At 34.3% G+C, this 24,247-nt stretch overlaps 2 protein-coding genes across 2 annotated transcripts; both read right to left on the bottom strand.

The window, feature by feature from the left end:
- Positions 1–9,078: 9,078 nt before the first annotated feature.
- Positions 9,079–17,078, bottom strand: LOC122609467 (wall-associated receptor kinase-like 6). Its single transcript, XM_043782513.1, has 4 exons — positions 16,772–17,078; positions 14,137–15,138; positions 13,876–14,019; positions 9,079–10,438 (listed from the first exon to the last, which is right to left on the bottom strand). The coding sequence occupies exons 1-4, from the start codon at positions 17,076–17,078 to the stop codon at positions 9,270–9,272; spliced, it is 2,622 nt and encodes an 873-aa protein (XP_043638448.1). The 3' UTR covers positions 9,079–9,269.
- A 1,051-nt stretch (positions 17,079–18,129) lies between these two features.
- LOC122609466 (wall-associated receptor kinase-like 6) lies at positions 18,130–22,550 on the bottom strand. Its single transcript, XM_043782512.1, has 4 exons — positions 21,480–22,550; positions 21,212–21,356; positions 20,872–20,942; positions 18,130–19,301 (listed from the first exon to the last, which is right to left on the bottom strand). The coding sequence occupies exons 1-4, from the start codon at positions 22,447–22,449 to the stop codon at positions 18,130–18,132; spliced, it is 2,358 nt and encodes a 785-aa protein (XP_043638447.1). The 5' UTR covers positions 22,450–22,550.
- Between the last annotated feature and the right edge of the window lie 1,697 nt (positions 22,551–24,247).

Raw genomic sequence — 24,247 nt, 5'->3', positions numbered from 1 at the left:
TTGGCTGATGCTTCATGGATTGACCTTAAGATAGGCTTAACAGGCTCAATCGTATAGATATGAGCAGCAACTTGCTCCAGCTCAGGGTCTGCTAAACTCTCCTCAGTGAGTTGCTGTTCAAGAAGAGACGAGCAAGAAGCATCGACAAATGAGTCATGATCCTCCATAGGAGGGTTGATGAACTCATTGAAGATCTCTTCAGTAGAAGATGGCTGGATATCTTTAAGAGCAGAAGAGCTTTCATCAAAAGTGACATGAATTGATTCATCCACTTTTTGAAGACGGGTATTGAATACTCTAAAAGCTTTGCTAATAGAAGAGTATCCAACAAAGTAACCATCATCAGCTTTAGGATCAAATTTCCCCAAATGATCCTTATTATTAAGAATGAAGACAGGACATCCAAATACGTGAAAGTATTTGATTTGAGGTTTCTTTCCTCTTAAAACTTCATATGCAGTTTTGTCATGTCTTTTGACAATGAGGCATCTATTTTGGGTGCGGCAATCAGTGTTGACTGCTTCAGCCCAAAACCTATTTGGAAAAGAGGACTCACTGAGCATAGTGCGTGCTGCCTCTATAAGAGTTCTATTTCTCCTTTCGGCAACACCATTTTGCTCAGGAGTTCTAGTGGAAGAGAAGTTTTGTGAGATCCCTTGATCAGCACAAAAGGATTCAAGAGTGTGGTTTGTAAACTCAGTGCCATGATCACTTCTGAGTTCTTTGACCCTTATGCTGTTGAGATTTTCCATTTTCTTAATGAATTTAATGACTTCATCAGCAGCATCACTCTTAGAATTAAGGAAGATTGTCCAAGTATATCGTGAATATTCATCCACAATTACTAAAGTGTATCTGCTACCCTTTAGACTTTGGACATTCACTGGACCAAAAAGGTCCATGTGAAGAAGGTGCAAACAACCCTTAACAGAGTTGGCTTGTTTAGTTTTAAAAGTAACTCTATGGCATTTGCCTTTTTCACAAGCACCACAAAGCCTATCTTTTTCAAAGGAAAGACGAGGAAGGCCACGAACAAGGTTCTTTTTGGCCAATGAGTTTATGGTTTTGAAATTCACATGCGACATACGCTTGTGCCATAACCAATTTAACTCAGATGCTGACTTAGCAAAGAAACAAGTCTCACTATCAGTTTTGATAGGAGTGAAGTCTACAAGATATACATCTCTTTTTCTTGGAGCAACCAAGACGACTTCCTTGTTGATATTTACTACAGTGCCTTGATGCTTATCAAGGATTACTTTGTAGTCAGCATCACATAGTTGACTTATGCTGATGAGATTATGCTTTAATCCATTTACATAAGCAACTTTTGAGAATTTTATGAGGCCATTAGAAAGAAGACCATATCCTTCAGTCTGGCCAGTAGAATTATCACCAAACACCACTGTAGGACCAGGTGCCTCAGTATAGTCATCCAGCAGGGATTTTGAGCCTGTCATGTGTTTTGAACAGCCGCTGTCCAAATACCACACTCCTTTACCTAGCGAGCCCTGCATGGATGAAAAGAGGATAAGGATCACTTTATTCATCCAAACCTATGTCAGCAGGATTCTCTGGAGGTGCTTCAGTGGAGGAAGTTGGCTCTACAGAGAGAGCCTCCACCAGAGTAAGGTGATTTCCTACAGAGACAGGAATAGGATTTTCTTCACTTGTGGGCAGGATGCTGGTTTCATTACTATGAAGGAAAGCAAAACTGCTCACAACATCAAGAGCACTGAATTCAACCAGCATTGAGGGTTGCCCCCAAGCATTTGAAACAACCCTTTGAGAATGGGGAATTTCAATGCGCTGAGCAGCAATGTAGTCAGCAATACTTGTATTTGTGACAGAGGAGGAGTCACTGATAACAGGTTCAGTAGAGAGGTTCTCACTGATCCTGTTAGAAGAGGAAGATGTTTCAGCAGCTGTGGGGATTTTAGGTTCACATACAATTGTTAGAGCATCTTTTGGACAAAATAGAACACATTCAGAAGCGACATGTCCTCTGCTGCTACAGAGATAACATTTATTGTCAGAGGAATTGCCTTGACTTTGAATGAGAAAATCCCTCAGTTGAGATGCAAGATCATTCACTCTCTGAGTGAGTTCATTTATTTGAGGAGATGAGGAAGAGGAAGCCTTGCTCTTTTGCTTAGACTTGGACTTATTCCTTTGGCATGTCTTTTGGCATCAGCAGAAGCTCGAATATTTTGAGCCAATGCTCTTTCTTCGAATTGAAGAGTGCCAAAAAGTTCTTCAAGATCAAAGTCTTGGATTTTCTTCGTTGTACGAAGAGTTTGTCTTAAGTTTTGCCACTTAAGAGGAAGAGAATCAATAAATTTGTGACATACCTCAAAGTTATCATGGGTAATGCCAACATTTGTCATATCATTGAGCAACCCTTTAAAGCGAGTGTAGGTGCTCTCAAGACTTTCATCGGGAAGGGAGAAGAAATTTTCATAAGCTCTTTTCAAATCAATTTTCTTGATTTTAATGAGGTCAGCAAAACCTTCATAGGTGCTGACAAGTCTATCCCATACTTCCTTTGAAGAGGGATACTTGATGACCAGTTTCATGATTTAAGTAGGAAGAGTAACTATAATCATGTTTTTAAGTCTAGCATCAAGATTTACCAGCTTTCTTTCTTCATCTGTCCATTGGACCTCTGGTTAACCAGGTCAGTGACTTAGCTCCTGGAGTCCTTTGGACATACATCGGTACGTATGGACCCTCAGTTAATATGGTCATTAAATAGGGTTCCACACAAACGATGTGTAGAAGCATTCTCTCCTTCCAAGACCCAAAATCTTTGGGCTCGAACTTAGGAGGTGTCGACACGTAGCCAAAGTCACGTGTGTTCACAAGGCTGGGAACAGAAGACATGGTTCTTGTTAAAAAGAAATTTAAGAGGAATTAAAGAACAGAAATTTTAAATATAAACAAAAGAAGGCAAACAGATCTTGTTCCAATGATTTAGGAACGGTGGCTCTGATACCACTTGATGGTCCACGAATGCACAACTTATGTTTTAATTAAGCATACAAGAAAGAAAGTAAGCAAGCTAGTAAATAACAAGAACAATGTAAAGTTCAATTGCAATACATCAATGCAAGGATAATCATATGTATCATTGATTAAACGATGAATACATGGTTGATCTTACACTTGACTTACAAGAATACAAAAGAACTAAGATAATTGCTAAGTCTAGACAGACAAGAAAAACTTAGGCAATTACAAGTGACACACACACTTTTAAGATGGCAAGACGCACTTCATACAATGTGGCTGTGTTGCTTTATATAGCGGAAGACTTGGGGCAACACAGCCTGCTTTGATTGTGACTTGATGGTGGTTGTCGATTTCCAATTGGCTCATGGTACTTGAATCATGTGCCCATTGTCTTCTATACCAAATCGGGTAAGAGAGAGAGAGAGAGAGAGAACCCTTGCTTTGGTCCCAACATGTACATTTGCCATTCAGGGCAAATTACAGTTGGTTACCCACCACGTGACCTTTTTGTCTTCATGTAGTTTGAATATTTCCCGCCATGACAAACTTAGGTCAGCTTACATCCCGCTGAATACGTCTCTTCATCTGCTGACGAATTGTTAAGAGACTTGCTGACGACATGTGTCAGTTTTCAAGTCTCCTTCAGCGAATCCCAGACTTAACAGATACCGCCACCATGTTACCATATGGTCCCACAGATGAAGGCTGCAAGTCACAGGTTCTAAAATCGCTATAGGCAATAAGAGAAACTATACTTAGTGACCCATGTGTGAGAATGATGAGTCACCGAACATGAGTTCTATGCGGTGTGTGCTCTGGGTATCAAAACGGTACATAGGACCAAAGGGTTCCCACCCATTTACCTTTTTTGTATTTTATATTACCGCATTATGAATTAATAATTATAAGAACTTACCTACACATAGCAACAATGACAATATGGTACCTACATATCACACGGGTAAATAACTTATAAGCTAACATACACTATAAATTAAGTTATAAACGTGCACGGGGTATAAACTAATTTGTGTAATATGATCGGTGTGGATGTTTGAAAATAGCATAACTATTTTTTTTATTTATAGACAAATAGATGTCACGTACATACTATGATCGGATAAAGGAAAGTAATCGGATATTGCCAGTTGACCCAAAAGTCGTCCAAACTCAAAATTCACGTTGCTTTTTTCTACGATTGGATTATAATTAATAGGAACGTACGTATTATTTGGGTTGAGCGGTGGTCAATCCCAAAATTGAATATTGGCTCAATTTTAACTGGTATCAAAACATTAGTTGTGATTGAATTTCAAATGACGACACCTAAATCCGATGCAGAGAAATTTAATTTGCATAATAATTTTGGCTTATGGACAATGAAGATGAAAAATTAAGCCAACATGAATATTTTGAATCTTGTTAATAGTATGTTCTGATCAGAAGTAGCAGCGGAAACCACACCTATCAGGTTGAGTTACTTACATGAAGAAGTCTTTCACTAACCGGTTATATATGAACCAATGGTTGCATGCTCTGTGGATGAAAGAAGATAGCTCAATGATCAAATCAATGAACTCAATAAAGAATTTATAAACAAGCAATCTGCAAAGACATTAGTCATAGAAAATAATCACAAACGGTAAGTACCTGATAGAGATGGATGGAAATCTTCTAAAGTTGAAACCCAAGGGCTTTTAATTTTAGACAATCTCCATCCAATAGAGAACCAAGTGCAGAACAATATTAATGAGCATGTGAATCACTTGTAAAATCCACCAAGGCAATAAGGGCTATAACTTTTTTATTTTCTGTTCTATTCTATGTTTGTTTACTATGTACGAGTAGTAAGGACTGAATCGTTTTTGTAATTTGAATTCCATTTTCTCATCACAAAAGTCGGTTCGAGAAACAGCTGAAAGCTTGCTAGGGTAGTTCAAACGGAAGCGAAAACAAGTTACAACATTAATTCATTGCATCAGGACAATGCAAGCTACACGGATAAAAAAAAACACACACACACACATTTACACGTGACTAGAGTGAAGGCCCATGCTACGCATGGCCGGGTTTCACGGATTGTTTCGTACATTTGCATGTTGTTTCTGTACGAAGTTTTGTTATTGAACATATATGATTCTTGTGCAGCAGGTATTATGAAATAATAGTCTAATTAAGCAATTGTTAATGTTCATTGGTTCCCAGCAAGATAAATTACTAATGTAGGGAGAAATGATACCATGTAACGAATCAACATGGGTGATCTGTTGTACGTGTACAAACATTTCTGTCCTAATTATACTATTGAGTTTTCAAGGTTTTAGAGACTTTTCTATCCTAATTACACGTATAACATTTCTGTCGTACATGTGCAAACATTTTTGTCCTAACTCTATGTACACAACATTTCTGTTGTCCAATCCGTTTCACATAGATTGAGGTAGCAAATCTTTATAAAAATAAGAAATAGAAACATGGCAAAACTCGAAACGACTTAAAGTTGTCCGTAGATCAGAGTCTATTTCTACTTCATGGAACCTGCATAAAACCTTCTAAAACCATTTAATCAATTATTTTTATATACATTGTAAAGATAAAGATAATTTTTTATTATTAGGAATACCCATTAAATCAAACATATTTTGACCCGTTACCCAACCCAACCATCTTGGTAACTCACTAACTCTAATAAGAAGTAGCAACCTCTCTAATTAGTAAAAAGTGTAATGAATAATTTGAAGTGAGCTATAAGCATAAACATCCAAACCAATCAGTTAGCTACCTTTGTAATGGGTTAGGAATGGATGTATGTAGGTTGGCCATAAATATACGGTGGCTGGTAATTGTTTTGGATTTAATTTGAAACTTTGAGCAACTTTGATATAGAGAAATGTATAACCAAAGAAAGATCTGGAACATAGTTGTCAAAAGCGAAGGTGACCTCAAAGCGCAAAGACCCAAATAGGACGAAGGCGAGAGGCGTAAAAAAAAAGCACGCCCGGAAAAAAAATGCACAAAGTAAATAAATATAACACCCCATTTAATTTGGTCAACACCCAGAATAATCTTTACCCAAAAGTTAATAACGCTAGTTCAAACCATTGTATTTTGGGTAAGATGCTAACCCAAGATACTGGTTAATTTGTGCCCCGTTTAGTTGGGTCTTAAATCAGGTTAAAATAGTTCTATGTTAGCCTTAAAGTATGTACCCTTGTTTGTTTTGTCAGCCTATCTAAATTAATCTCTTAAGTGAAGGCTTAATGTTAAGGTTTATGGTAGTGAATATCAAAATTCAAATTGAATGGAAGTATAATAGAATGATGGAAAAAAAATGACTAATATAGGAAAGATAAGGCATACACCATGTAATAGGGACATGCATTTCCATGCTGCGATGCAACCTCTAGAGAAAGCACATCAAGAAAAATCATTAGCAAAGTGATATAAATGAAACGACCTATATTAGTGTAGTACATCTTGTAAGTTTTAATTCAATTTCCTGTCACTATCTACAGCAGTAATGGAAGCTGTGAATATAAATTGCAGGAAATATTGTAACACCCATCATTTAAAAACAAGGATTTCCAAAAACTTTTGCCTAACGGCGTTAAAAGAAGCGGAATTTACTTTAAAAGTCCAAACCAGTAAAATCTGTTTGGTTTATTCATTAAATGGTGTTACTAGCCATATCATCAAAACAAGTCTAAATGGAAATCCATCGGTTGCCTAACATTAAACAACCGAGTACATTATCAATACAAGTCATTAATATTTAAACATAAAGCAAATGTCTAAAGCGAGCAGCCACTATGGGTAAACTATAGCTAGCTTCAACATCATCTACCCATGCCTCACATCTTCTCACATCTACCTGCTCACTATTGTTGAACCTGAGGGCACAACACATTTAAAAGAGCAAGTGTTAGCTAACGAATTAGCTAAGTAAGATAACACATAAGTTATAAAACGTTTGTCCATTTAAAACATTATATAAAAGTCATATTAAGTCGTTAAGGCACATATCATCAAACGTATCATCTCACATACATATCATAGCATCAACATCTTTTATATTAGGATGGGTCATCCTACATGTGCCTAGTCATCTTTTGCATGATCACATATCACATTTGAACATCTTTATAATTGTGACAAAAGTCACGCATCTCATATAACATATGCATCTCGTTAAGTGTGACATAAGTCGCACCCGACTAGATGAACCACCATTCAGTAGTACATCAATGTCGTTAAGGAATGGCAAGCCAATCCAGGAGTAATCCGTATGTTCAATGACAATGGGGTTGGTAAGACCTCCCGTATTACTCTTCACGTTGTACCATGTTGCAAGGAGCCACCCAAGCAACCACATCAACGCACTTAGTTGGGCTAGGGCAAGTACGGGTTAAGCTAAACACTTTCACATCAAATTTACGAGCTCGATTTCACATCACATATAGTTTAGGTGTTTACACAACCTTTACAATCATCACATATACATCATTACGTTTGGGCCCTTAAACGTGCACGTGTCATGGCAACATAATAAGTCTAGTGAACTAGATGAACAAGCCATGTAATCATGCACATTTCACATATCATCATCCTACATCACATTTCATAGCATTTCCTTTCATATCATCACATCTCATATCATTGCATAACATTTCATAGCATATCATTACATATCGTATCCTTGCATAACATTTCATAGCATATCATTACATATCATATCATAACGTCACATATCTTTGGGGTAGCATTTTAGGCTTCAATATGCATATACATAGCCCATATCACCTCCCGTATAATCCCGAATAACCATAAGCAAACAAGATACCATTTGAGATGTTATTATATGAAAACTATGTTTGTGTTGAACCCTCAGCGTATCAAAGTAGTGTATCTTACCTCAATGGAGTGCACAAGAAATGATAACGTAAGTTACCGAGCTTTGCAAGTATTCCGACTACCTATAATCATTAAACGACATAATGATCTAATAAAATACCACTTGCTCACATAAACGATGTGTCCCTCTTTTGTATATAGTGAACCGCATATATAAATGTCAAAATTTAGTACTAAAGTGAATACTACACTGTGAATGCCGGCCATTTGAAATATTCAAGATATTAATCACAGGAATATTCAAAATGAAAAGAAATAAAATCATACAATTAGTCTATACTTCACAAAACGTAACTTGTAATGTCTTTTTACGACTATTTTCTTGTTTCATCCACTTCCGCTTAATTTGAAGTCGAAGTTTTTCACAGCCATGAAGAAGAAATTGAAGTTAAAGGAGCACAAAAACGTGAAAAAGACATAATAGGGTATATGACGGTCTAAATGATCTGAACACATTGTCCAGAATGAAACACATATAACTAAAGATCACATCTAAAATGCAGTGAAACAATATGTATAAACTCTACGAAACTAGATGATCTAGTAGAAATTTATGAGAATTGGTATATACTGTATAGAAAGATTAGGAAAATTAGCCAAGGCCTTTACTGCTTTGCCTAGATGCATGGACTTATTAACAAAAAATGTCGGATCCTGGAGCAGATTCTCCTTGTATCGTTCTGATTCAATCTGCAGGCACCCTTGAATCACTTATACTTAAATTCCAACCGTATTGCACTGCGGATGTTGAACATTATTACAAGAGGGGTCAAATTTTTTCTAAATCTAACATATATATATCTTAAATTTTTGAGAAGGGTAAATAAATATAAATTTTAATTTTCAGTATAAAATATTGAATAATAGCTAATTATATCCCAAAATTCTAGAGGGACCAAAAACCCTTTTGGTGCTACTAATCTTCCGCCACTGATTGCACAAGTTCAAATGAATCATATCCACAATGTGCTTCCTTAATTCAGTCATGTGATATTGCACTTAAACCCAATACCAATTTGGTTAGGTTAAAATACTTTTGAATCAATAATCCGTGTAATCTAACAAAAACACACAATCGAAATAACGTTTTATTATTTACCATATATATTGATTCCAATCCAAGTCTGTGACATTATCTAAAAATATAATGTATTATAATGCAATAACATGTAAAAGAAACCATAATAAACATACCTTGATCAAATGATTACGCCGCATGCCTAATTAGATATGAGTATTTTCCATTCAAATTTGGTATTTTGATGGATTTATGCTTACATAAAGTCCAATTACATACTAGCTATGTGCCTAGAAGATGACGACATATAAGAAACAATACCTTTGCATCATTGACTAATACTATCATCGAAACTCAAGAATGTTGATGTTGATACACCAAATGATTGCATTGATAATTCCTCCCCACATATGACGGCCGGTATGTTATTGGTTTGAATCGTAGATGGTATATGCGATGTTCGTATGGTTTCGAGATCCATGGCTACTTCTTTCATTGTTGGTCTACTTTTTCCATTCAGATTCAAGCATCGCATTGCAAGGTTAGCTACCGAAAGAAGCTCATCTCTAGTACCCTCTCTAATCACCGTTGCATCAAAAGTAGACATAACACGCCCCTCTTTCATAGCTAACATAAAGTACGTAGCGAGACTTCTGTGTTCTCCGAATCTAGTAAGCGAGATCGGCCTTTCTCCAGTTAAAAGTTCAAGCAAAACGACTCCAAAGCTGTAAACGTCACTTTTCTCGGTAAATTGGCTAGACTGGAAATATTCAGGATCCAAGTAGCCGAATGTACCTTTGACTAAGGTAGTCAAATGAGTTTGATCTATTGATACGAACCTTGAAGTTCCAAAATCTGAAACTTTAGCCCTATATTTATCATCCAAAAGTATGTTAGTAGTTTTGATGTCTCTATGATATATTGGAACGGAAGTTGCTGAATGCAAGTATGCAAGTGCCCCCGCAATCTCGGTAGCTATTTGTAATCTCATGTTTAAAGAAACTGGAAACTCCATTGTCTCATTATGAAGATGTTCATACAAAGTACCATTTGGAATGAATTCAGAAACTAGCATAGGAACGTTTGTCTCTAAGCAACATCCCAATAGCTTAACCACATTCCTATGATTGACTTGTGAAAGAATGACGACCTCGTTGATAAACTGCTCTAACTGGCTTTCATCAACTATTTTTGATTTCTTCACCGCCACAATCCTTCCATCCACTAACATACCCTTGTAAACAGTACCTTGGCCTCCTCGACCTAGAATTCTATCCTCATTGAAGTTGTCAGTAGCCTTGTCTAATTCACGTGATGTGAAAAGTATAGTTTTTTCTACTAAAGACGGTTGAGCCTCTTCTTGTTGTTTTAAAAGGAGACCACCATTGCGTTTGAAAAACTTCTTTCTTCGTATTTTGTCTTTTGTTTTTTTTATAAGTCTATACAATCCATAGCTCGATGTAACAAGAAAAACTATACCCATGCTAATGCTAACACCTGAAAATAACAAATATAAAATGACCAAAAGGATCTTGAATTTTAATTATTTTCTTCATAATTTTAGCAAGCATCCACTTAGAATACTAAAATTATTACTTACTTAAACTAATGTTTTGATATCCTGATTCTCTTGTTCATAAAATAGTTGGACAATATAACAAACTTTTCTTCAATATCCACTTATTTATTACTTAAGTAAATAATCTATATGTTTATAATAACATGCAAGTTTAGTGATTACACATACATATACATACTATATATATACTAAAAACTTATATAAATTTACAAGTTTTTTATACATGAAATATACAAGTTTTTATAACATATAATAAATTCTATCAATTTTTGTTTTAACCCCTTAAAGTTTTTTATCTTTTAAATATTGCCCCACATTAAAGTTTCTGTTTCATTTTTTTGACACTTAATTTTTGCAAGTTATTGATTAATTCTTACGTACGTAGGATAAGAATGAACAATTTGTAAATGTATTAAATAATGGGTCAAACATTATATATGGAGATATTTAAGGGATTCATTTAATGGATTTATTTAATTAAATTAGCATTTATATTCATATGCTTATTGAAGTACAAAATTACCCCTATCAAAAAAGGTTCTCGTAGTTCTCGACATTTTCTTGGTTCTCATTTTATCTTTTTACTCTTTATATATATATATATATATAAAGGAAATTTAATTTGAGTACAAGGGGGAAAAAAGTACAAAAGTACACTCCACAACCATCCGATCAAAGCTTTGGACGGATCAGATCAAGCCTTCCTCCTTCTTCCTCCTTCTCCGGCTACTGCGGCACAACCACCACTACCACCTCCGGCGACATCTTCGGAGGAGGATAGAGGAGGTGTGGCGGTCGCTGAAGAAGAAGGTGGTCGGAGAAGACAGAAGAAGGTTATAATTTTTGTACTTTTTTCTCCCTTGTACTCAAAATAACCATCCCAATATATATAGAGAGTTAATTTCAAAAATCGTCCTTGTGGTTTAACCAAAAAAATCACATTTCATCCTTTAAACTTCAAAATAACACTGATAGTCCTTTATGCGTGGATAATAGTCACGTGTCGCCCTTTAGTCGACCGTATAAAGGACGAAACGTGACCATCACCCGCTAGATTAAAGGACGAAACGTGACCATCATCCGTTAAATTAAATGACGAAATGTGATCATTATCTGCGTATAAAGGACTAGAAGTGTTATTTTGAAGTTTAAGGGATGAAACGTAATTTTTTAAAAACCCACAAGGACGATTTGTGAAATTAACTCTAAATATATATATATATATATATACATATATATATATATATAGTCAATACGTGCATTGTACGGGTATTAAGACCTGAATTAAATAATTACATATATATCTCAATTTCTCTAAGTAAATTATTAGACATGTGACTATATATATTAGTTATAAACTATAAGTTAGATTAGAATGTCGTTAGTTTAAAAAAAACTTTAAGTAGTAATTATATTAATAATTATAGAAAAACTTTTATTAATTTATTTTTTTTGTCCCACCAACTATTAAGATTTTTTATGATTTATGATAATTAAATCTTACAAAAGATTTAATTTAAATATATTAACAATTTTTTTATTGTTAAATGATTATTAATAATTAAATTAGTAAATGAGGTTGCTAAAGGGTTAACTAAGCAAGTTTCATATAATAAAGTATTTACTTAACCATTCGAGTCAACAGTTAAATGAAAACAAATCTATGATGTAACAATTTTGTTTTGATTTTATTTACATTCTTTACCTTTAATTACCAGTTTTTTTATGTTTAAAAATTTTAAATTTATAAGTTTTTTTTATTTGTATTTATTTAATACTTTTTTGTTTTGTAAAACAACATCATTAACTTCTTTAATACATGACACACGACTAAATTTACTTTATATATTATAATATATGTCAATCAAAGAATATTTTAAAAATATATATTTTTTTGAACGCCATTCTATGATACCCCTACTTCTAAATTACATATATGTCTGAAAACCATGACTCTCGAAAACCTCTATTAATTCACCCTCACAAATATGAAAAATGAGAATCGAACCCCGGTGATCCTACCAATGTCAAAGAACTTACGAATGGGCCACCAGTGCCTTTGGCACTTTTAAAAATATATGGGTAGATTACATTATTATATATGGTAACTATATTTTAATTAAAATAAGAGGTTTGGAGTAAACTTGACACCCCTAATCCCCTTTCTTATGCCTAACTCTCTCTTCTCATTAATCTAAATCTCTTTTTTTTTCTAGAATTCTTTTTCTTTTTTGCTTATTATATATATTCAAAACTTTATCATAAATCTTTTTTTATCAAAACAAATCTTTTTAAATTCTAATGATATATATAATATCTTTAAAACTCTCTTAATAAATTATTATATATACAACCTAAACTTTTATTAATCATTCTCATTCATATTATTCTTCTTCTTATCTTTAATAAACAAATCAAGTTCAGTAAATAATTCAACAAAAAATGATACGGGTTTTTTTATCACTTTAAATTTATGTCTAATATTCGTTTTTGTTTATTATTGATATTGAATTGTTAGGTTACATCTCTTTTAATTTAGTTTGTTGTCAATTATAGTTGAATTATGACTTCTTCTTCTACTACCAAAGAGTTTTTGTTCATGTTCTATTATTTTTCACCTGTTTTGTTATTTATGTTTTAATATTTACCTTTGATATATAAATTTTAAAACTATCCGTACAATTTTGACCTGCCTGAAAACTAGTATATATATATAGTCCTAATACCCGTACGATGTACGGTAGCTATATAGATTTATCATAAAAAAATTCGAATATGTCACATACATGATTCGTGAGTATGAAATAAACAGTGGTTAAAATAAACCGATGATCGAATCTAAATTAGAATAAAGAGTAATGATAAATATAATATATTTTTAGTTAGAGTTTTGGATTTACCTTAAATTTTTTAAACCACATATCAAAATCAAAACTTGCAAGCATAGTGGATAACGACAAATAGCCTCGTGATTTCGGATCGTAAACTCAAAATTTTGAAGTCTTCATATTAATAACTTATAATAAATAATATAAGTAATATGAGTTGAAGAATTGAGAACAAATATAATCAATTTTATTAACAAGAAAAAAAATAGTCAATTTTATGAATAAGGAACAGTCAATCAAATAAGATTATAATGTGTTTTGAATCTATAAGTCAAAAGTTAGAGTTTAATTCTAATTCTAATAAAAAAAATAAATCTATATACGATTAAAAAAGTTAATTTAACAAAATAAATTAATTGAAAGGACACGTGTCGATTAAGGATTACACCACATGTTATTTCAAAAATATATCAATCATGTTTAAGTTTATTGGCAGATAAGAGATTACGGATAATATATGTACGTACCTAGAATGACACCCATCTTGCTTGGTGGATAAAATGGAAATATATAAGCAACACCATCATGAATACAAGTGAAGTTCAAGTTGAAGTCGTAATCACAGGAATAATGAAATCCAATAGCCATGCAACTTGCGCACTCTTCCTTAACTAAAATCACGAAACAGAAAGTTTCAAGTTATAACAAATTAAGGATAGCAATATAGCACGTGTGTAATTAAGCTAGCTAGCTATATTGTACTCGTAGTACTATACATAAATACATACCAGCGCATCCATCTCTTAAATAAACGTTTCCTTCAAATTCCCGCGACTGGTTACACGTCTGTAGTAGCACAACAGTACCATTAGCCAGCTGCACAACAGTCGAAGATGTGGGGGAATAACGACTGTCCCCACCGGGATCACAACAAGTTATCTGTAGGAAGTCAAGGTCCGTAAGATCCCAAACAAGTGTTACCGGGACAAGCCCGCCGTTTGAAAACCTTCCTTGAACATACAAATCTTCATCCACAAAGAATGCAGACCCACATGATGATGAACCTGCTGATCTATCATCATCTGTTTGCAGCTCCACCATATATGACTTTAGGCGATAATCGTAATCAAAACGTGATGGTGAATAATAATAATGGTCAGGAATTCTTGTTTCGCAACAAGTGATACCAAGGCAGTTATTATTTTTCTCTCTTCTTCTTATTTTAACTGCTGATGGTGTACTACTATCATAATTACGGCAAACGGTGGAACACCCACAGAGCGGATTCCCATTTTCCCAAAAGACGGTATTGCCACAGCCCTCAAGCACTAGTTTATTACGTGATCCGGAAAACATGAAAGGGCTCCTCTCAAGATCGACACTCTTCATCTGTGGACTACTGCTATTCAGACCTGGCGGTCGTGGGTATTGGCAATCAGAGACTGATGTCGGCGAATTAACAGTGACTGTCCTATTTACCAGATCAATACTCAATACTTCAAGCCGGTTGAGTGTGGGAGCTGCTAGATATGGTTTCGACGAGTTTAAGCAATTAATAGCGTACCACACGTTGCAAGCACAATTTAAACCGATTCCAAATGGGAACGGGATGCTCACATTTCCACATCTATCACTGCAATCTTGTTTGGCGATATGCGGACTTGCACTTGATGTTACTACTATTGATGATATTAATACTAGGCAAAGAATGTCGAGCAGCAAATCGTAAGCTTTAGATAAGCTCATCATTCTTGTTAACAAACAATTACACCAATTATTGATAGTACGTACTACCAGATGAAAATGGAATTTTTATAAATATAATGTGGATCGATGTTTCTATAATATATGTGTGTGTATATATGTTTTAAAAACAAATATCATAACTTAGATGTTTTTTTATAGAGGTCACTATTTAATTTTCTCCGAGGAAAAAAAAATGAAAATACTCGGATATTACCAGGAGGAGACCCGAGAGTCGTCTATGCCGTGTCTATATGATCAGTCCAAACATAGAATTACGACGTTGCATTTGTCACTATATTATATCGGACGTACTATTTACTCCCATTATTTTTGGACACTACTAGCATGGAAATCACGCGTTGCAGTGTATACCATGAAAAACAAGATGCAAATGAAAAAAAAAAAGAAAGAGAAATATTGAGAGAGGATTGCATGTGTATGAATTGTTACAAATGAAACGGAGAAAGGTTTGTTAACAATTGATATAGAAAATATGATATTCACATAAGACTCTAAAACTTATACAACCTTTGATACAGAAATAAAAGACTACATTGTGAAAGTGGTTAACTAGCCTATTGATTTTTTATTTATGTTTCTGTGATAATTTTACATAAAAATAAGCCACTATTTATACAAGAGTTTATGAAGGCTATTTTTTAAATGATGATTAATTCTGATCTTGATTGTTGACTTTAACCGTTAATCTTGCCTTTGACTGCTTTCATTCTTGTTAACAAGTTTTTTATGAAGAGTATTGTAAACATTTTTCTCTATGTAACTTTTAACAAGAGGGTTCTTCTTTTTACTTTCATTATGTATACAACATACATGTACTTAAGCACTTGACATATATATTGGTTTTATATTTATTTATCTTATGGCTTATGGTTGTAAAGCTTTTCCAAAGTAAATGAGTTTTAGAATGGTATTATCAAGCGGTCAATATAAATACGAAAAATAATAAATCCTTCTAATTAATTAATTTTCATAACTTATAAGATCATGACATATCTATATTCTCATATAAAGCAAACTGGGTTTAAGTATTAAGAATTTGATAAGTTTAAAATACCCTTCAGTTTACTACATCTTTCTATACCTGATGACTTGGAATCAGTCAAATTCAAACAGTCAAAAGTCAAAGTCAAACAGTCAAACAGTCAACAGTCAAAGTATTCAAAGTTTTCCATAGTTATCTTACAAATTCATGTATAAATGCCATCTCAAATGTAATGAAAAATCATAATAAAATTCATATTCATATTTTCTATGTCTTTAATCTCTCTAATAGTTAATATATGTTAACCAAATTGACACACAGACTAAATCACAACCCCTCTCTCTCGCCGGATTCATCGCCACCAACCACCGCCACCGGATTCATCACCATCAACAAGGAATTTTCTTTCTGTAATAAAGTATTACATTTCCTTTGTTTGAAGTCGATATATCATGGTAATTTTTACGGAGTAACACAAGTGTTTGCTTTGTAACTATCGTCGTCGCATCCCCTCACATGTTTTGTATTGCGATCACTGTACAGCCGCTGCAACGCGTGGACATCAGGCTCGTGTAAACTTAATATCATTACTTATTGATAAATGAAACATCATACTTAATAAACAAATACTTTTCCAAATTTCAAAACCTTGGCCCAGCTCGAGTTCGTAAAACTTGTGTCCTCTTTTACTTTTAGTAAAAAGTGCCCGTAAAATGGGCTCCTATCAAGATCGACACTACTACTACTACTAATAATAATATTCAGACCTGGCTGTCGTGTGTATTGGCAATCAGAGACTGATGTTGGCGAATTAATAGTGACTGTCTCATTTACCAAATCAATATTCAGGACATCAAGGTGGTTGAGTGAGGCAGCTGATAGATATGGCTTCGACGAGTTTAAGCAATTAATAGCGTACGACACGTTGAAAGCACAAATTGCACCGATTCCAAATGGGAACGGGATAAGCTCGATCATCATTCTTGTTAACAAAACAATTACCAATTAATTAATAGTACTAGCTACTACCAGATGAAAATAATGGAATTTTTATAAATATAATGTGGATCGATCGATGTTTCCATAATATATGTGTGTGTATATATGTTTTAAAAACAAATATCATAACTTAGATGTTTTTTTATAGAGGTCATTTTCTCCGAGGAAAAAAAAAATAAAAATACTCGGATATTACCAGGAGGAGACCCGATCGAGAGTATAGTCGTCTATGCCGTGTATATATGATCAGTCCAAACATGGGATTACGTACGTGGCATTTGTCACTATATTATCGGACGTACTATTTACTCCCATTAATTATTTTTGGACACTATATATTGATAATCTTTCTTTACTTTCATGGTGTATATATAGACACGTACGTTGAATTATTATCACTTGACATATTAGTTAATATACAGTATTTATTAATTTTATTTCATGGCCTATGTTTCTAAAGCTTTTTCAAAGTAAACGAGTTTTAGAAAGGTTTTTTCAAGCGATCCTCTAACGGGGTCATTCGGAAACAACTCTAGTCGACAATATGTGTTAACACTAGATGAAATTGGTAAAGTCATAATGATTTTAGATATATAGATGTGGGATTTTTGTTTAGAAGAGTGTATTAATATGTCGAAAATAAGAAAGTAAATGGTACGTATATATAGATAATAAATAGGGACCAAAGTGTAAATTTTTTGAAAAATAAGAATCTGGTCGTTAGAGGGACTAAAGGAACGAGTTATGTTTTTGTGGGGACGGACGTGTCGTGGACGAGTCACACCTACTCGAATAGGGACGGACGGATGAGAGACGGAGGCATTAGGAGTGCCCTAATATACAAATACATTGGAATAATGATTACGGAATATTTCTCCATTCAAAGTTGGTAATTTTGATTGACTTATGTTTACATAAAGTCCAATTACATGCTATGTACATATTTCACAATATACAATAGATCTATGTACATAAAGTCCAAATACATACTATGCATCTATATAATAATATATAATAATTAAAACCTTTTACATCATTGACTGATTGACGTTATCATAGTATCATCAAAACTTGTTGATGTTGATACACCACTTGGTTCCAGTGATAATTCCTCCCCATATATCATGGGTATGATGTTGGTTTGAATTGTAGATTGACTGCATGAAGTTCGTATGGTTTCCAACTCCGTAGCTACTTCTTTCATTGTTGGCCTGTTTATTCCATTTGGATCGAGGCATCGCATTGCAAGGTTAGCTGTCGTAAGAAGTTCATCCCTAGTACCCCCTCTAATCACCGCCGCATCAAAAATAGACATAACACGCCCTTGTTCCATAGCCAGCATGAAATACATAACTAGACTTTTGTGTTCTCCAAATCTAGTTAACGAAATTGGCCTTTCTCCCGTTAAAAGTTCAACCAAAACAACTCCAAAGCTATAAACGTCACTCTTGTCAGTAAATTGGCTAGATCGGAAATATTCTGGATCTAGGTAGCCAAACGTACCTTTAACTAAGGTTGTCAGATGAGTTTGATCTATTGATACAAACCTTGAAGTTCCAAAATCTGAAACTTTGGCCCTATATTTATCATCTAAAAGTATATTAGTGGTTTTGATGTCCCTGTGGTATATTGGAATAGAAGTTGCTGAATGCAAGTAAGCAAGTGCCCCTGCAACATCGACAGCTATTTGTAATCTCATGTTTAAAGAAATTGGAAACTCAAGAATCTCGTCATGAAGATGTTTGTACAAGGTACCATTCGGAATGAACTCAGAAACTAGAAGAGGAACATCTGTCTCTAAGCAACATCCTAGTAGCTTAACCACATTCCTATGATTTACTTGTGAAAGAATGACGACCTCATTGATGAACTGCTCTAATTGGCTTTCATCAACTATTTTTGATTTCTTCACCGCCACAATCCTTCCATCAACTAACATACCTTTAAAAACTGTACCTTGGCCTCCTTTGCCAAGAATTCTATCCTCATTGAAGTTGTTAGTAGCCTTCTCTAATTCATGTGATGTGAAAAGTATAGTTTTATCAACAATAGATGGATGAGATTCTTCTTGTTGCTTTAGAAGCAAACCACCATTGCGTTTGAAAAACCTCTTTCTTCGTCTTTTGTCCTTTGTTTTTTTGATTAGTTTGTACAATGCATAGCAAGTTATGAAAAGAAAAACTACACCCATGCTAATACTAACACCTGAAGCAAAATAGATTAAAAATTTAGAATAAGATTGAGTCACAACTTTCTTTTTTTCATCATTTTAGCAACTATCAACCTAAAACATATTTCTCTCTAAATTAATGGTAGAAACTTTGTTTAATTGCTTACACATGTTCATATGACTATATAATTATTCACAAATGTTTATATTATTATCTATATACATTTGATTACTACCGATATCATAAAAATACTTATTTATAAAATATTTGTATACATATGATTGACTTATATACTCATAACATTATTCATATACATGTGATCATAAAATCTATATATGACTTCAGACAATTATATAACGGATTATAATCTATTTCTATACTCAATTGTAAAATCCAAAATTCACCTAAATAACTTAAAACCCAATTAAAAAATGATGATCTAGTAAAAAATAATCAGTAATTGAGTTTGATTTTGAAAGTACTATAATTTTTGGCTTCCTATAATAACTTTTCAATATAAATCTGTACTACCCAAAAAAATTAGGGGTTTGCTAAATACAGCCCTTAGGGCTGTGTTTAAGGTGCATAAATTGTTTGTACATTTACCATGAAAATCAGGGGGCGGACTTTTAACATGGAAGGTACAAGTTTTTTTATACACATTAAATACAGCCCTTAGGACTGTATTTAATATTTTCGAAAAAATTATAACCTTCTGTTAAAAGTTACAGAGAAAAAGTCTATTATGACCTCAACGTAACAAACGCCCCATCTTCTACTACGATGATTTAGTCAAAGAATTAATACACGTCCCAAATTAGTGCACATAGTCAAACTAATTATTTAATACACGTCCCAAATTTAGTCAAAGAATTAATACTAATTGTTTATATCTATTAATAGGTAATATAGATTAGTATTCCAACTTATGGTAACTATTAATACTAATTATCTATTAATAGGTAGTATAGATTAGTATTCCCAGTATTGATTTATTGTTATCATGACATCAATTACATAATTTCAAACATTCAAAAATCCTATCAAACATAAAATAAACGACCGAATACATTAAGTTTGACTATGATTCATAGTTATGGTAACTATTGATTCATACGCTAAGTTTGACTATTGTTTTTTTAACTATCTCATAGTTGTTTCGTTTCGATTAACTAATGTGAATTTTGATTTATTTTTCCAGTGAAATTATTCGTCCACATTATGTTGAGCTGAGTTGGTCATGTTACTGAAACAAGGATCTGGTTTCTAAATGAGTTTTCTAATACATATTTAATTTTACATCTAAATTGTAGATTGCGTACATATATTTGTTGGAGATTTTTTAATTCTTACTATTTTTATATTAACACTGGCCGTTGTTGCATCTGCGTTATCTATCGTATGCTATTCTTTAATTGATTGTCCACGTTTATTTTTATTTGTTAATCACGACATAACTCGGCTTTACCATGGTATCCTGCCGCAACGCGCGGGTACCATGCTAGTATACATACATATATATAGAGAAAAGTTAAATTAGGGACTCCTTATTTTAGGGACCATTAGGGACGCTTCTCAATCATTCATTTTTCATCATCTCTGACCACCACCACCACCACCATTATCTTTGACAACCACCATGATCCTCCGGTGACGGTGATCAGCGCCACCATGACTTACACATGTATAAGTACAACTTATATTATACTTACACATGTGTAAGTTATACAACCACCACCATCTCTGATCACCACCATGATCCTCCGGTGACGGCGACCACCGCCACCACGACTTACACATGACTTACACATATGTGTATGTTAATGGTCCCTAAAATAAAGAGTCCCTAATCTAATGTTCCATAAAGTAAAGATTCTCTAATCTAATCCATATATACAAAAGGCAATAAGGATATAGTTTACTAGTTATTAATATTAGTTTGACGAGAGGGAGTTTGGTGTACCTAGAATGACACCCTTGGATAACTGTGGATTTGCATGATGAACACTAGGAATACAAGTGAAGTTCAATTTGAAGCCGTATCGACAGTAACCTCCAGTATCCATGCATCTTAAGCACTCTTCCTTAACTATATTAAAGCACGTAACAGAAAGTTTCTTCATGTTAAAACAGCATAAAAAACATATGCGAGTATATAGGTACATTCATACATATAACAAAATATAGCACGTGTATAACATATAATACATACCAGCGCATCCATCTCCTAAATAAATGTTTCCTTCAAGTTGCGATGAGCGTTTACAATCCAATGAAGCATTATAAGTACCATCAGCCATAAGCACTCCGTTTTTCGAATATCCAATGAGATAACGGTCGTCATCACCGAGATCACAACAAGTTATTTGTTGGAAGTCACACTCAGTAAGAGTCCACTCAAGTGTTACCGGAACAACAACCCCGTTTGAAAACTTTCCCTCAATATACAACTCTTCATCCACAAAGAAGGCAGACCCACATGATGATGATCTATCACCATCTGTTTCCAGCTCCACTGTGTATGACGTTAGTTTAATGTTAAAATCACTTACTGCTGGATTGTTCAACGTTTTTGTTTCGCAACAAGTGGTACCAAAGCAGTAATTATTATTTTTCTTTACTACTCTTCTTCCAACTGCTGATGATGTACTACTACTAAAGTTCCGGCAAATGGTGGAACACCCGGTCAGGAAGGTCCCGTTGGGCGAGGAGATGACAGCATTGCCACAGCCCTCAACCACTAGTTTATTTCGATATTGGGAAAACTGGAAGGGGGTCTTATAAAGATCGACACTCTTTATCCGTTGAAGACGACTAAGGCTATTCATCAGACCTGCTGGCGGCGGCCGGTATGGGCAACCAGAGATTAATGTTGGCGTGTTCACAGTGACTGTATGACTTTCCATATCAATTCTCACGACTTCAAGCTGGTTGAGTGCAGCAGCTGATAGATATGGTTTCGACGAGTTAACACAATAAATAGCGTACCATTCGTTCAGTGCACAATCTGCACCGATGCCAAATGGGAATGGGATCCTCACCTTCCCACACCTTTCACTGCAACCTTGCTTGGCCATGTGCGGCTGATTTCTTGCACTTGATGTTAGTACCATTGTTATTAATAAAAGCATGATGCTGATAAGCAAATCGTAATTAGCTTTAGTAGATGATAACCTCATCATATATAGTATTTGTTAACAAACAATAATAAACAATTAATAGTACTGCGCGCTACTTCCAGAAAAATGATAGTAAAAATGTACTAAGAGAATGGAATTATATTTGTGTAATATGATCGGTGTGGATGTTTGAAAATAGCATAACTATTTTTTTATTTATAGACAAATAGATGTCACGTACATACTATGATCGGATAAAGGAAAGTAATCGGATATTGCCAGTAGACCCAAAAGTCGTCCAAACTCAAAATTCACGTTGCTTTTTTCTACGATTGGATTAAATAATAGGGACGTACGTATTATTTGGGTTGAGCGGTGGTCAATCCCAAAACTGAATATTGGCTCAATTTTAACTTTGTTAGGTTTCATACAATCAAGTTCTACAAACGAGGTACTTGAACTTTAGCTAAATGGTTGACATCTCTTTTTTATGAGGTTTTATGTTTAAGCTTTGAAAAGGACATAGGAATTAAGTTATTTTATAAAGGCTTGACTTGGGTATAATTAAAGGGACATGTGCATTCGGACAGATTAGTATGAGGTTTTTCCACCATCGGATATTTGAAATAGGCATTTTTACTTCGAGAGAGCTCTCTAACGGAAACCCGGTTAAGACAACGTATGCTAAACCTCCCGCTATCGAATTGCGACATGAAGTTTCCAGCGAAATTCACCTTAAAAAAAAAATTCTACAAGGGAGCACAAATATTTGCTTTGTTTTCTTTTTAATTGGGCTAATTTTTTTGTTTTATTTCTCCATTTAAGAATAGCATCAACAACAACAAAAAACTGGTATCAAAACATTAGTTGTGATTGAATTTCAAATGACTGACACCTAAATCCGATGCACAGAAATTTAATTTACATGATGATTTTGGCTTATGGAGAATGAAGATGAAAAATTATGCCAACATGAATATTTTGAATCTTGTTAATAGTATTTTCTGATCAGAAGTAGCAGCGGAAACCACACCTATCAGGTTGAGTTACTTACATGAAGAAGTCTTTCACTAACCGGTTATTTATGAACCAATGGTTGCATGCTCTGTGGATGAAAGAAGATAGCTCAATGATCAAATCAATGAACTCAATAAAGAATTTAATTATAAACAAGCAATCTGCAAAGACATTAGTCATAGAAAATAATCACAAACGGTAAGTACCTGATAGAGATGGATGAAAATCTTCTAAAGTTAGAAACCCAAGTGCTTTTAATTTTAGACCATCTCCATCCAATAGAGAACCAAGTGCAGAACTATATTAATGAGCATGTGAATCACTTGTAAAATCCACCAAGGCAATAAGGGCTATAACTTTTTTATTTTATGTTCTATTCTATGTTTGTTTACTATGTACGAGTAGTAAGGACTGAATCGTTTTTGCAATTTGAATTCCATTTTCTCATCACAAAAGTCGGTTCGAGAAACAGCTGAAAGTTTGCTTGGGTAGTTCAAACGGACTCGAAAACAAGTTACAACATTAATTCATTGCATCAGGACAATGCAAGCTACACAGATAAAAAAAAACACACACACACATTTACACGTGATTTGGATATTATTATGGCATTGGGTAACACCACCAGGTCAACGGTCAACCCGACCAGGTTATTAGCGGCGACGTCGCCGCTAATAGTGGGTCCCGCCTAGCTGACATCACAGTTACTGACTAAGATAGTGTCGCTGAAAACGAGGTGCCACGTCACCGCATTTGCGGCGACGTCGCCGCTAATGCGGTGACGTGGCACCTCGTTTTCAGCGACACTATCTTAGTCAGTAACTGTAGTACATGCATCCATGCT

This window comes from Erigeron canadensis, chromosome 7 (assembly GCF_010389155.1).
Source record: "Erigeron canadensis isolate Cc75 chromosome 7, C_canadensis_v1, whole genome shotgun sequence".
NCBI classification, from domain to species: Eukaryota; Viridiplantae; Streptophyta; class Magnoliopsida; order Asterales; family Asteraceae; genus Erigeron; species Erigeron canadensis.
This window is presented reverse-complemented; position numbering and strand designations above follow the sequence as displayed.

Excerpts from the sequence above, each read along its gene's own strand:
- LOC122609467 (XM_043782513.1), bottom strand. The coding sequence starts at position 17,078 with ATGATGATCGAGCTTATCCCGTTCCCATTTGGAATCGGTGCAATTTGT. Across the intron at positions 15,139-16,771 it reads AAAAGTAAAAGAGGACACAA|TACGTACTATCAATAATTGG; the intron begins GTTTTACGAACT and ends TTCATCTGGTAG. Across the intron at positions 14,020-14,136 it reads TTTAAGAGATGGATGCGCTG|TTAAGGAAGAGTGCGCAAGT; the intron begins GTATGTATTTAT and ends TCGTGATTTTAG.
- LOC122609466 (XM_043782512.1), bottom strand. The coding sequence starts at position 22,449 with ATGATGAGGTTATCATCTACTAAAGCTAATTACGATTTGCTTATCAGC. Across the intron at positions 20,943-21,211 it reads GGTACACCAAACTCCCTCTC|TCATGGTGGCGCTGATCACC; the intron begins GTCAAACTAATA and ends TACATGTGTAAG. Across the intron at positions 19,302-20,871 it reads TAATGGTGGTGGTGGTGGTG|GTGTTAGTATTAGCATGGGT; the intron begins GTCAGAGATGAT and ends ATTTTGCTTCAG.